The sequence below is a fragment of the Chiloscyllium plagiosum genome, chromosome 41, assembly GCF_004010195.1.
Source record: "Chiloscyllium plagiosum isolate BGI_BamShark_2017 chromosome 41, ASM401019v2, whole genome shotgun sequence".
Taxonomy (NCBI): domain Eukaryota; kingdom Metazoa; phylum Chordata; class Chondrichthyes; order Orectolobiformes; family Hemiscylliidae; genus Chiloscyllium; species Chiloscyllium plagiosum.
In genome coordinates this window covers 5052525-5066943 of record NC_057750.1, presented here as the reverse complement: position 1 = coordinate 5066943, position 14419 = coordinate 5052525, and the positions used below count along the sequence as shown (strand labels likewise).

The window sequence follows — 14419 nt, the reverse complement described above, 5'->3', positions numbered from 1 at the left end:
CCTGCTTACACACTGTAGGAATACTATTCTATTATATTGACTCTGCATGAATACCTTGAAAGATTCTAACTGCTTTACTGCATTATCTTTAAGAACTGTGGCTAAAGTCTTCCCAATGACAGACATTAAGCTAACTAGCCCAAAGGCACATGATCAGAAATGAGCAAGCATCTCTCCCACTCTTACCGCCAGCCATTGGCTTGTTTTGGAAGGGTTTGCACATTCTGAATACATCTTCCTTGGCATTCAAATCCTGGGCTGGAGTTTGATCCCTAGCCGAGAGCAGTGGACATTACCCTCAGTGCCAGAAGAATTCTATTCTGAGGAGCTGCTTGTAAATTGTTGTGGCGTTGAGGGTGTGGTACTGGAAAAGCACAGCAGGTCAGACAGCACCCAAGGAGCAGGGAAATCGATGTTTCGGGCAAAAGCCCTTCATCAGGAATTGTTGTGGGCAATTGAAAATCAACATTTTGGGAATCTCAGGCTATTCCAAGAAACAAAATAGTTCGAAACTCACTCATGCTGCTGTCACTCAGACTAGAGTTGTCAAACCTACTTCTCTATCAATTTGGACGTCATCCAAAAATCTGCTGCCCGTATCCTAATTCGTACCGGAGCCCTTTTTTGTGTGTTTACTGGTGACGTATTTCAGATTACAGCACTTTTTACACTTTGTAACCACGAATCTACACTTGGGTCTGCTTGTCATTTGCTTTTCTGCGGTCCACTGTCAATCATGAAGGAGTCAGAAGTCACATGACACCAGGTTATAGTCCAACAGGTTTATTGAAATCACAAGCTTTCAAAGCGCTGCAGAGTCTTCACCTGACAAAGGGGCAGCGCTCCGAAAGCTTGTGATTGCAAATAAAACGGTTGGACCATACCCTGGTGTCATGGGACTTCTGACTGTCCACCCCAGTCCAACACTGGCACCTCCACATCATGACTACAATCGCCATCGAGGGCACAAGTCATCATTTTCCTCAGATTCCATCAGAAGATGACATTACGCATGCCTCGATTTACCCATCAGTTGCACTTTCGCTAACCCTTACTGGCTGACTGTCAGGCAGATTTTTGAATGTTCATCCTCTATTTCAAATCCCCCAGCCTTCCCCGTGACCGTAATATCCTGCAGCCCCACATCCCTCAGAGATTTCTGCTTCTGCTCATCAAGCAGCCCTGATTTTAAACATTCCGTCACTGACAGACGCCACTTTCGGTCTGAGCTGTAAGCTCTCAAGCGCCCTCTCTAAACTGTTTTATTCATTTAAGGTGTAAACCTACATCTTTGTCCAAGTTCTGCTCATCCAATACGTGCTTGGGCGATTCAAATTCTGCTTGATTGATAACGTTCCACGGGACAGATCATGGTGTTAAAGGATGCTACAGAAATGCACAAGTGTGTGCGTTGTGAGGTACATTCTCTATGCCGTGGCTATCGATAATGGAAGATTCTCACCTGGCTTATCACCAACAATTTCAACCACATGAGCCTGGCTCTCATCACCTACAGGCTGAAGAAAAGAGAAACAGGGATCAGGTAAGGCTGGACAGAAACTGACCTGAATCAGACAGAGGTGGGTGGTAATTGGGTGGATTTGGTGCTTGTTTTTACCTTTTAGATTAGATTTGATTTGATTCCCTACAGTATGGGAACAGGCCCTTTGGCCCAACAAGTCCACACCGACGCTCCGAAAAGTAACCCACCCAGACCCATTCCCCTACCTTATATTTACCCCTGACTATTGCACCTAACACTATGGGCAATTTAGCATGGCCAATTCACCCTGACCTGCACACCTTTTGGACTGTGGGAGGAAACCCACACAGACACGGGGAGAATGTGCAAACTCCACCCAGACAGTTGCCCGAGGCTGGAATCAAACCCAGGTCCCTGGCGCAGTGAGGCAGCAGTGCTAACCACTGAGCCGCCTTTATTCGTCCATGGGACGTGGACATCACTGACAAGAATAGCCCATCCCCAACTACCCATAAATGGACATCTTGCTATTGCAGAAAACCATTAAAAGTCAACCACTGGAGCTACTTGCAGATCAGACCCAGTAAGGACTCTACCCTAAAAAGCGATTGGTCGTCAAGTCATACACAATGGTTTTATTTTTATCACAATCAATATTAGCTCTCACGGTCACTGTTTACTAAGACTGGCTTTAAACCCATGCTTGATTAGTTGAACTCTAATTCCACCAGCCAGAGGGCTGGGATTTAAACCCAGGTCTCCACAGCATCAGCCTTCCGATTATCGGTGAGGTGATGTTACCAGAATGTCAACATCCTGCCACCCGCGTTACCCAAAAGTAGCAAACTGAAGAAAGCAGGCTTCCCATGTTGTGTGGCTGCAATACTGGATTGAATCAGGGAGGGCAACATTGAATACTGCAGTTAGCTTCATACAAGAACAGTCTATCGTTTGTACACATGTAGCACAATTTGATACACAGTGAAATCCATGTCTCGTCAGCGTGGAGAATTGCAAGTCAGTGGAAAGTTTAAAAACTAAACAACTGTAGATGCTGGATATCAGAAACATTAAACATAAAACGTGGTGAGAAATCAGTGAACGTTTTGGGTCAGTTCTGAGGAAGGGTCACTGGACCTGAAATGTTAACTCTAATTTCTCTCTCCCCGGATGCTGCCTGACCAGCTGAGCTTTTCCAACTCCTGTTTCAATAAAGTGTTTGTAGGTTTTAAGCTCTGAGCATTGAGAATGAAAGGAATGGCATTTATCTGGACCATCTGGGATGCCTTGGGTAGGGCAGCATAGTGGCTCAAGTGGTTAGTACTGCTGCCTCACAGTGCCAAGGACCTGGGTTCGAGTCCAGCCTCAGGTGAGTGTCTGTGTGGTTTTTGCACATTCTTCCCGTGTCTGTGTGGGTATCCTCCGGTTTCCTGCCACAATCCAAAGATGTGCAGGTTAGGTGAATTGGTCATGCTAAGTTGTCCCATAGTGACCAGGGATGCGCAGGTTAGGATGAATTGGTCATGCTAAGTTGTCCCATAGTGACCAGGGATGCGCAGGTTAGGGTGAATTGGTCATGCTAAGTTGTCCCATAGTGACCAGGGATGTGCAGGTTAGGTGGATGCGTCATGGTAAGTGCTGGGTTCCAGGGATAGGGTAGGGGCTGCTCTGAGGTTCAGTGTGGATGTGATGGGCTGAATGGCCTGCTTTCACTCTGTAGGGATTTTACGAGTATGTCTAGATTCACTGCAACCAATCCTTCTGCAACCATTGGCATTAGTCTAAGTGACTATTACCACATGGGAAAGGATAATCATCTGCAGAAGACAGATTTAATCTTGATCAACAGTGGAAGTTCATTGCATAATACCTAACAGCTGACTACGCCACATCTGAGATACATAACGACTTCTTGTGAGGCATCAGGGCTCGACTTAAGTGCAAGTACAAATCACTAAACTACATGGACCTTGTACTGCAACACACAAAAACATTTAGGTTAGCTCGCCCCAGGAACATAATCCTTTCTATCCTGATGGATGGAGCTTATTCCATAAGTAATAGGAGCAGGAGTAGGCCATCTGGCCCCCTTGAGCCTGTCCCCCCCATTCAGTAAGATCATGGCTGATCTTTATCATGGGCTCAGCTCCACCTACCTGCCTGCTCACTATAACCCGGAATTCCTTTACTGTTCAAAAATCCATCTAACTTTGCCTTAAAAAACATTCAAGGAGCAAGCCTCAACTGCTTCACTGGGCAGGGAATTGCACAGATTCACAACCCTCTGGATTTACGCGCTACATCTGCAAACCAACTTTTTGTGATTCATGTTCCATGATGTCAGTTGACCCTTTGAAGTACCAACTGCCTTATCCTGTGCAAATGTCAGCAGCAGAGAGGGGGATGGGGCAAAGGGACTGACATTCCACATGCTGTTTCCAATCAAATCCTTTGCAGGCTTGATGTGCCAGGTTGGGTCAACAGATAAGGAACAACAACGCCTTTAGGCTGAAGCCTTTACACCAGTAATCTGACCAAACAACTTTTTTTTTTAATGGTAATGGTTGCATGTTTATAAAAAGAAACAACAGAAAGTAGACTGAAAACTCCCGAGAAGTTGAGACTCGAGAGTTTCACACTCTAGACGTGGAGCACAGAGACCCAACTCTGCCGCCATGTTTGCAGAGTCAATTAAGAGACAGAAACCTGAGTCAGAGAAGAGTGGGGGATAAGTGGGCAAAGAGAATGCAAGCACAGACCAAGAGTGCAGGGAAAGACTGCAGGAGAGCGTGAGAAATGGACAAGGGTAAAAGAGAGAGAGAGAGACAGACAGAGAGAAGAAAATGAGGGGCCGGGAGAGAAAAGGTGGCCTGCATTTATATAGCACCTTTAACATAATTGAGCATCTTAATGGTCTTAGAATCATAGGATCCTTACAATGCAGATAGAAGCTTTTTGGCCCATCAAGTTTATACTGACCCTCCAAAGAGCATTTGCATTTACCGCGACTAACCCACCTAACCCGTACATCCTTGGGCACCATGGGTGATTTAGCACGGCAAATCCAACTAACCGGTGAGAGGAAACCAGAGCACCCGGAGGAAACCCACGCAGACTCGGGGAGAATGTGCAAACTCCACACAGACAGTCGCCCAAGGCTGGAACTGAACCCAGGTGCCTGGCGCCGTGAGGCAGCAGTTTGAGCTGCTGTGCTGCTCTTAACAAGAGTGATGCCAGTAAAAGCATTGTTGATACGGAGCCGCACAGGGAAATATCAGACCAGATGAACAAATGCATGATCGAAGAGGTAGATTTTAAGAAACATCCCAAGGGGAGGAGACAGGCAGGCAGACAGACATGGAGAGAGAATTTCAGAGCTTAGTAGGCAGCTAGTTGAAGGCACGACTGCCCTTGCTGAAATAATTATGATCAAACCAGAATCACAGATTGGAGACAGAGAAAAGAGGCGGAGAGTAAAAGTGATAGGGCGGGAGGGAGGGGGAAGAAAGCATGAATTGGAGAAACAGAAAAGGAGGGATGGGGAGATGGGAGAAGGGACGCGCACACTTTACACAAAAAGGAACTTTTTTTTTTACCACACTTGGATGAGTCCAGTTGGGCAGCTTCAAGGCCTTTAGATAGAATTGTTCATCCAGCTGGCTCTCTTGATTATAAAGAAAATTTAATTCCAGGCGAATTTCCTTCCCTCGGTTTCGCAGTCTTGAGAAATCAGGATGCTGTTTTAGACATTTTTAAAAACAAAAGAGCTCTAAAATCATTCCCTGCTTTCCAGCAATCTCCATCACCTTGATAATTCTTTAACAAGTCACCGAACCTTACTCGTCAAATTCAGACAAAACAACCAAGTTACACTTGATGTACTGAATTCATCCCTTTACAGTATTAGTCATAGCTCAGTGAATAGCAGTTGCACCTCTGATTCACAGAGAGTTCAAGTTCCACTCCTGATGTCTCAGCACAAGATTCTAGTTTGGTTTTCCCAGTGTGGTAGCAACAGAGTGGCATAGAGTCATACAGATGTACAGCACAGAAATAGACCCTTTGTTCCAATTCGTCCATGCCGACCAGATATCCTAAATTAATCTAGTCCAGTTTGCTAGCACTTGGCCCATATCCCTCCAAACCCTTCCTATTCATCTCCAGCTGCCTTCTAAAATATTGCAATTGTACCAGCCTCCACCACTTCCTCTGGCAGCTCATTCTATACACGTACCACCCTCTGTTTAAAAATTGCCCCTCAGGTTCATTTTAAATCTTTCCCCTCTCACCTTAAACCTATGTCCTTTAGGTTTGGGACTCCTTTACCTTGGGGAAAAGACCTTGTCTATTTACCCTATCCATGCCCCTCATGATTTTATAAACCTCTGTAAAGTCAGCCCTCCGCCTCTGACGCTCCAGGGAAAACAGCCCCAGCCTATTCAGCCGCTCCCTATAGCTCAAACCCTCTAATCCTGGCAACATCCCTGTAGGTCTTTTCTGAACCCTTTCAAGTTTCACAACGTTAAAAATCACACAACACCAGGTTATAGTCCAACAGGTTTATTTGGAAGTACTAGCTCTCGGAGCGCTGCTCCTTCATCAGGTGGTTGTGGAGAATAAGATCATAAGACACAGAATTTATAGCAGAAGGGTTAATGTCATATACATTAAACAAATTTAGATTAAGTCTTTCATTTTTTAAATATATGATTACAGCTCCATGAAACTGTAACTTCTGCTATAAATTCTGTCTTATAATCTTATACTCCACAACCAGCTGGTGAAGGAGCAGCGCTCTGAAAGCTGGTACTTCCAAATAAACCTTTTGGACTATAACCTGCTGTTGCGTGATTTTTAACTTTGTCCACCCCAGTCAAACACCGCCATCTCCAAATCAAGTTTCACAACATCCTTTCTATAGCAAGGAAGGCAGAATTGCACACAAGCCTTGCCCTGCAATTTCCTCCCAGTGAAAATGTATCTAATTCCTTCTTTTAAAGTTATGTAGTGTGACACATGCCATTTGGTTGGTTAGCTTGATGAGATGGCTACAGTGGAATGCATTGACAGTGTGTGCCCAACGTGTGCAATTCCTGATGAAGGCTTTTTTCCGAAACGTCGATTCTCCTGATGCTGCTTGACTTGCTGTGCTTTTCCAGCACCATGCTCTCGACTCTGACCTCCAGCATCTGCAGTCCTCACTTTCTCCTCGTGCGAGTCCTGACCCCATTCGACTGGCATTAACTTAGAGGCCAGACCATTTGGCTTGTACTCCACTTGGTGCGCAGCAAATTATATACCAATTGCCTCTGCTCCTTCACAAAATTACCATTATTTGGAATAAACGATAGAGATAGCCCAGTATAAATTTGGAGCAGAATGGCCATCTGTGTTAACTGTATATCAATTAAAAGGTGGATATTAATTGAGGGAGCAGCTGTGTGTATCCACTTTTACTTACTGTTAGAGTGGGAAGTGTATAAAATGCAGTTCCTCACTGAAAATAAAAACTAGCCCCCACTATTCTATCCTTTGCTACTTGGTGTCATGAACCTGGACCTTTTTATTTTAAATGAAAATTCTTGGTCGCGACGGGAATCATAACCTTGTCAAAACTCTGATGGCCAAGCTGGATGAGTTGTAATGAGAGGATTTGATTATTCTTTACCCATATTCAGCGTGACCTCTTCTATGTAGGATATTTAGCCACTCACAGGACAGTAAAGAATTTCAGCTGAAGCGAAGAATGATACAAGTGCAGGAGAAAGAACCAAAAAGGCTCCTTTTCGATGTACAACCTTGCATTGGTAATTACCAGACCCACTCCCTCTCTGGATAGCAGACAACAGAGACAGTACTTACAGACTGAAGGGTTTCTTTGTTGTGCTTGTCCTGCAAACAATAAACCAACCAATCAGAAATGGTGCACATTTCTTAAAAGAAAGAATTAACCATATTTACTTGTACATTGCTGGGGCAAGAGCAAGAGACTCACCTCCATCTGATACACGTAGAAAGCCATCATTGGACTCAACACACAGATAATGCCTCTGTTTACTCAATAGGAGTGTACATCCTCTGATCGGTGAATAAAGTTGCCTCAGAGTCAGGTTCAAGCCCTACTCTAGAGACGTGGCTTCAGAATCAATGCTGACATTCAATACTCTCTCACTCCAATGTAATTTTTCACAATTGTGCATTTGAAAGATGAACAGGGGTGCTCACCCAGATTAAGTTAATAATTATTGCTTAAACAAAATCTATCCGGGGGAGCTTACTGTGATCAAACTTGCTACCATGCTTCCAACAGTGCTCATACTTCAGAACTTGCTCATTGGCTACAGCCACCAATTGTAGCACAACTGAGGACACTGTTACCTTGAGTCGGTAAGTTCTGGGTTCAAGTTCCATTCCAGTACCCAAGAACAAAATTCAAGGCTGACACTCCACTGGAGTACTGAGACAGTGCTGCAAAGCCAGAGATGCGGCCCCACACAGGAGACTCTAAATTGAGGCCTTCTCTGGAGGATGTTAAACATCACACGGCACTAATTCTCAAAGAAGGTATGAGGAATTATCCGCTGTGTGTCCTGACCAATACTTATCCCTTGTCAGGAAAACAAAGATAAGCTGGTTATTGCCGTGTTGCTACTTACGGGAGCCTGCGTTGCGCAAATCGGTTTTACTTACTGCAGTACAAATGACAACATTTCAGAAAAATACTTCATTGTTTGTCAAGCACTTTGAGACACTCATTGTGGTTACTTGAAATGTAAAAAGATCTTTTAACTCACCAGGAGGGCCTTAACTGAATCACTAATATTATTTTTCTCATTTTCTAATTTCTCGATTTCCGCCTTTGTTTTCACCAATTGTTTCCACATAGCGACCTATTGGGAGGGAATAATTGAAAACAAAATTCAGATCAGTATGTCTCATTCACCAGTTTTACTAGCTTTTCTATCTGGGTTGGAAATATATCACTGTTCCTTTACTGGGGTGGGTAAAACTTGGATTCAAGGTGGCACCAAAACCGGGCGACTCCTTGCGACCTCCCTACAGCAGATCTTATTCTAATATTTCTTATAAGCATTCCACACTTTTAAACCAAAATTCTAAGTCTGTAAAAATCACTAATAATGATCTTTTAAATTTACCTACAGGTCTGAGGGATGTCGATCTTTCTTCGTGCACCTCCTATGCAGCGTAACCTGGATGCCTCTGTCTAAGCACCCTATGATCAGTATATCATTGCTTACTATGATCTGCCTGTACTGCTCGCTAACAAAGGTTTTCACTGTACTTGGGTACATGTGACTATAATAAATCAAATCAAAGTCTTGGAATTCCCTCCTCAACAGCACTGTGCGTGCACCAAAACAAACTGCAGCAGATCAAGAAAGTAACTCATTGCCACCTTGTCAAGGGACAATTAGGGAGGAGTAACAAATTTTGAGAAGATTTGTAGCTCAGGTTGAGGTTCTCGATGTAGGTTTGCTCGCTGAGCTGGAAGGTTCGTTTTCAGATGTTTCATCACCATCTAGGCAAGTGAGCCTCAGAATGAAGCACTGGTGGTGTACAAGCATAGGCATTCCAACTGGAAAATTAATCAACAGATATATTGACTTGGATCTCATTTACCACCCCTTAGAAAATAGAAACAGGAAATGACATCACTATAGAAAATGATGTCACCACAGAAAGTGACATCACCAACTCAAGGAAACTCAAACAGATAAATAGAAAGCCATCTATACCACCAGGGCTTCATCCAGAGGCTCAGTGAAGATGCTACTTAGTATGGTGACAAAACATCTGAAAACGAACCTTCCAGCTCAGCGAACAAACCTACATCCAGGAGTAACAAATGCTGACCTAAGCAGCAAAATTGAATGAAAACAGAAAGAAGTCTGACAATGAGTGGAAGATTTGAGAGAGGTGGAACCATCCAAATACTGGAAGACCAACAAGTTTAACTATTTCAGAGCACAAACTCTTTCCCTTGTCTATTACCCACCTCAACATTGTCATGAAATGGTTGACTTTCAGTTCAGCCAACCCATTTTCAATTGCTCATCGCTCCAATTATCACCAACTAACAACTCGTCTTCCCTTGCTTACTATTAACAATCCTTTTCTGTACCAACCCTTTTCTCTTTCTCTGGGTTCCTCCACCTATCTGCTCACTCCTTCCCCTCCCTCACATCAGCATAAATATCACTTTTTCTTAACTGCTATCAATTTCAGTAATACAGCAAGGGAACAGTTCCTTTGGTCCTCCCAATTCACGACAACCATGTTCCCAAACTAAACTAGTCCCACACACCTGACTGGCTCATATCTCTCCAAACCGTTCCTATGCATGAACTTAGCTAAATGTCTTTTAAACATTGTACTATATTTGCATGCACCACTTTCTCTGGCTGTTCATTCCACACACAAACCACCCTGTGTGAAAAAGTTGCCCATCAGGTCCTTTTTAAGTCTTCCTCCTCTCATCTTAAAAACATGCCCCCTAGTTTTGAACTCCCTCACTCTATAGAAAAAAACCATGCTATTCACTTTATCTATACCCCTCATTATTTTATTAACCTCAATAAGGTCATCCCTCAACCTCTTACATTCCAGTGTTAGTCGTCCCAGGCTTTCCAGTCTATTTTTATATCTCAAACCCTTCATTCCCAGCAACATCCTGAATCCTTTCCAGTTTATCCTTCCTGTAACAGGGTGACCAGAACTGAACCCAGTACTCCACATAAGGTCTCACCGTGCTGTACAACCTCAACATGATGTCCCAACTCCTCTACTCAAAGGTCTGCAGAAGAGTCACTCAACTTGAAACGTTAATCCCACTTTCTCTCTTCACAGAAGTCGGCCGACCTGCTGAGTTTCTCCAGCAACGTCTGCGTGGCCCTGAGACCTAGTACTGTTTGGATGGTGTTGCAGGGGGTCATAGACATGAACGGTACAGAAACTGATCCTGCAGTCCGACAAATACATACTTGCGCCTACTCTTTGCAGAAGGTCTGCTGTCATGGTATATCATGTGGGCGGCACGGTGGCACAGTGGTTAGCACTGCTGCCTCACAGCGCCAGAGACCAGGGTTCAATTCTTGCAGGGGGTCATAGACATGAACGGTACAGAAACTGATCCTGCGGTCCGACAAATACATACTTGCGCCTAATCTTTGCAGGTCTGCTGTCATGGTATATCACGTTATGGTATAAACCATGTATCATGGTTTGTCTATCCTGTCCTCCTCGGGACAGGAGCAGGCCATTCAGACTGTTGAACCTGCTCGGCCAACTCAATCATAGAGATGTACAGCACGGAGACAGACCCTTCCAGGCTTGTTCATGCTGACCAGATATCCTAAATTACAGTAATTTAGTCCTATTTGCCGGCATTTGGTCCATAAACCTTTCCTATTCATATACTCATCCAGCTAGTGGGGATGGTTAAGGATACGGGGTGAACTCACGATGTCAGCCACATCGTCCCCGGTCAGCTCGCCCTTGCGATTCCGCACATTATCCAGCACCGCCTGGGTATTGCTGCAGACCCGCCCCATGTCCAGCTGGGGCCTGTCTGAATAGCCATCCCTCACATGGTCATATAGGCTGCTCCTGCGGCAGTAGGCCCGGAAAAAGGGGCAGCGGCCGGGGTCCTGCCACCGGGCAGCAACCGCACGGCTCCGGCTACTCAAGGCCCGGGGGACGAGGCCCGAAAAGAAGACCCATCCCTGGAGCAGCCGCTTGCACCAGGGCGCCGCCATCTTGCTAACCTTTGACCGCACGTAACGCGATGACGCAATAGAATGGGCGGGTCTGTTTGTAATGCCCCCTTCCAGCAGACTCCAGCAAGAAAGAATCCTGTAGTGGCTATTTAATGCTAAATATCTTGTTTAAGGTCTCCAAACCTTTTTAACGTATTGGTTTCCAAATACTATGGGAAAAAATATTGATATCACTGAACTACAGAATGCTTACAGCACCAAAAGAGACCATTCAGCCCATCATGTCCATGCTAGCTCTCTAAGAGTAACTCAACTCTGTGCCTGTTCCCCAGCCATGCAATTTTTTGTTTCTCTTCTGATAATTATTTCTCTTTAGAATGCCTTATTGAATACACCTTGTTCAGACAGTGCATTCTAGATCCTAACCACTTATAGAGTCATAGAGATATACAGTACGGAAACAGACCCTTCAGTCCAACTTGTCCATAAGACCACAAGAGCAGAAATTAGGCTGTTCAGCCTATCGAGTCTGCACTGCTATTCAATCATAGCTGTTAAATTTCTCAAACCCATACTCCTGCTTTCTCCTGTAACCTTTGATCCCCTTATCCATTGTGACCAGATATCGTAAATTAATCTCATCATTTACCAGCCTTTGGCCCATATCCCTCTAAACCTTTCCGAATCATGTTCCCACCCAGATGCCTTTTAAATGTTGTATCTGTCTCCACTCCTTCCTCTGGCTGTTCTTCAATCGCTTTAAGTCAGTGTCTTAGTGTTATTGATTCTTCTGAGGACAGAAACAATTTCTCCCTACCTACTCTTTTGAAGACGCTTACAATTTTTAACATCATAAGCAAACCTCTTCAAAATTGTGTCCAAAAAGACATTGCTCGTCCAGTCTATCCACATCACTGAAGTTCCTTATTCTTTGTTCATGCTAAATCTACTTTGCATTCTCTCTAAATCTTCAACATCCATCCAAAAGTGCAACATCCAGAACTATCACACTATTCTACAATAATGATTGAATATTATTTAGATGAAATGTATATTCTCTATAATTCAGACCTACACTTATTGCATATTCCTATTTGTGCTCAGCTGAGTGGCATGCCTGGATATCTCAGACTGTTAAGAGTCAAATTGTTGTGGCAACATAAACAGAAATTGCTGGAGAAACTCAGCTGGTCTGGCAGCATTTGTGAAGAGAATGGAGAGTCAATGTTTCGGGTCCAGAGACTTTTCATTAGAAGTCTGGAGTCATATGTTGTCAGTCATGCCAAGTAAGTTTGGCAGAATTCCAAAGGATATTATAGTCAGAGAGTTGTACTTTAAGGAAACAGACCCTTTGGTCTGACTTGTTCTTGCCAACCAGATATCCTAAATTAATCTAGTCCCATTTGCCAGCATTTGGCCCATATCCCTCTAAATCTTTACTATTCATGCACCCATGCAGATGCCTTTTAAATTTTGTAATTGTACCAGCCTCCACCACTTCTTCTGACAGCTCATTCCATTCATCCACCGCCCTTTGAGTAAAAAAGGTTATCCCTCAGGTCTTTTTAAAATCTTTCCCTCTCAACTTAAACCTCTGCTGTCTAGATTTGGATTCCCTTACCCTGGACAAAGACTTTGGATGTACACGCCCCTGATGATTTTTCAACCTCTATAAGGTTCTGAGGAATGGTCACTCGACCCAAAATGTTAACTCTGATTTCTCTCCACAGATCGTGCTGGGCTTTTCCAGCAATTTCTGTTTTGTTGTTAAAAAAAAACACACAACACCAGTGTGAGAAACAGAACTCACTCACAAGTCAATCAGCCTGAGACAAAGCCTTGGAAACAAGAACAATTTATTACAGCCTTGCAAGAACCGGACGCTTCTGCAATCAAGCAGAAATGCGCGCGAAAATAGAGCATATTAGCTTTCTTATTCAGTTTTCCCATCCTATCATAAGCCAATTACCTCACTTCTTAGTTATTTTCTTATCTGGCCATCCTGCTGTCCTTGTCTGCATTCTTTGTTCCTTGTTTGTTACAGCTTGTTCTTTTATCCAGTTTCTCTTATCATACTATAAGCTTTATTGTGAAATACCTCTGCTGCTTCTTTTTGTGGTCAACTACAACACTTTAAAGTTATTTCCTAGCTTAAAACTATTTTCTTTAAAAGACCCCTTATATTCTGTTGTGGTTCTGTTCGCCAAGCTGGGAATTTGTGTTGCAGACGTTTCATCCCCTGTCTAGGTGACATCCTCAGTGCTTGGGAGCCTCCTGTGAAGCGCTTCTGTGACAGAACCTCCACATCATGTTTTATTGTTGTTCTGTAAGGTCACCTGGCAGCCTCCAATGCTCCAGGGAAAAGAGCAGAGCCCCAGCCAATTCGGCCTCTCCCTGTAGGTGAGTTTTTATGACAATAAGTAGTTTCTTGGTCAGCAATACTGAGAGTTGCCTTTAATTCCAGTTTTATAAATCGAACAAATTCACAGATCAGTGGACATAGCCTCTGGGTTGACAGTGCAATAACACACCCATTGTCGTAATGTGGAGGTGCCCGTGTTGGACTGGGGTGAACAAAGCTGACAATCACATAACACCAGGTTATAGTCCAACAGGTTTATTTGGAAGCACTAGCTTTCGGAGCGCTGCTCCTGATAAAGCTATCTGATGAAGGAGCAGTGCTCTGAAAGCTAGTGTGCTCCCAATTAAACTTGTTGGACTATAACCTGGTGTTGTGTGATTTTTAACTCTGACAACCATTGTCAATATTGCAAATGAAGGGAAGATTTTAAACAAGTCATTTCAAATAAAATAGGTTTCTCCTTCACTTTTCCCTGAATGGCAGGTAAACCCAAAGTGGCTGTAAGTTGTTGTTGTTGTTGTTGAGCAAGTTTTCCCCCAGTCGGGCCTGCGGTCACGTGACGGGGCGGGGTTTAAGGCTGGCGGAAGTGACGTAACGGAGAGGTCAGGGGCCCGGGTCGGAAGCAGCTCGAGCGGCGATGGACAACTCGGCCAAGGAGCGGGAGGCGATGGGCCTAATGGCCGAGGCCGAGAAGAAAGTCCGCTCGGCCCGCTCCTTCATCGTCTCCTTGTTCGGGTGAGAGGGTCTGCGCGGGAACCGGGGGTGGGGGTCTGCGCAGGGGCTGGTGTATAAACCCCCAGGGGGGGGTCTGTGCAGGGGCTGGTTAGTAAACCCCGG

General features: G+C 44.3%; 2 protein-coding genes across 2 annotated transcripts in view; one reads left to right on the top strand and one right to left on the bottom strand.

Moving 5' to 3' along the window:
• Positions 1–11299, bottom strand: part of sars2 (seryl-tRNA synthetase 2, mitochondrial) — a 48891-nt gene extending 37592 nt beyond the window's left edge. Inside the window, exons 1-5 of the mRNA XM_043680665.1 lie at positions 10966–11299; positions 8278–8373; positions 7346–7375; positions 5080–5220; positions 1463–1517 (exon numbers count right to left, since the gene is read on the bottom strand). Coding sequence (XP_043536600.1) covers positions 1463–1517; positions 5080–5220; positions 7346–7375; positions 8278–8373; positions 10966–11259 — 616 coding nt within the window. The 5' untranslated portion in view covers positions 11260–11299. The remainder of the gene's footprint in view (positions 1–1462; positions 1518–5079; positions 5221–7345; positions 7376–8277; positions 8374–10965) is intronic.
• A 2859-nt stretch (positions 11300–14158) lies between these two features.
• The window catches only part of LOC122542773 (alpha-soluble NSF attachment protein), a 24893-nt gene continuing 24632 nt past the window's right edge, over positions 14159–14419 (top strand). Inside the window, exon 1 of the mRNA XM_043680802.1 lies at positions 14159–14317. Within this exon, the coding sequence (XP_043536737.1) occupies positions 14220–14317 (98 nt within the window). The 5' untranslated portion in view covers positions 14159–14219. The remainder of the gene's footprint in view (positions 14318–14419) is intronic.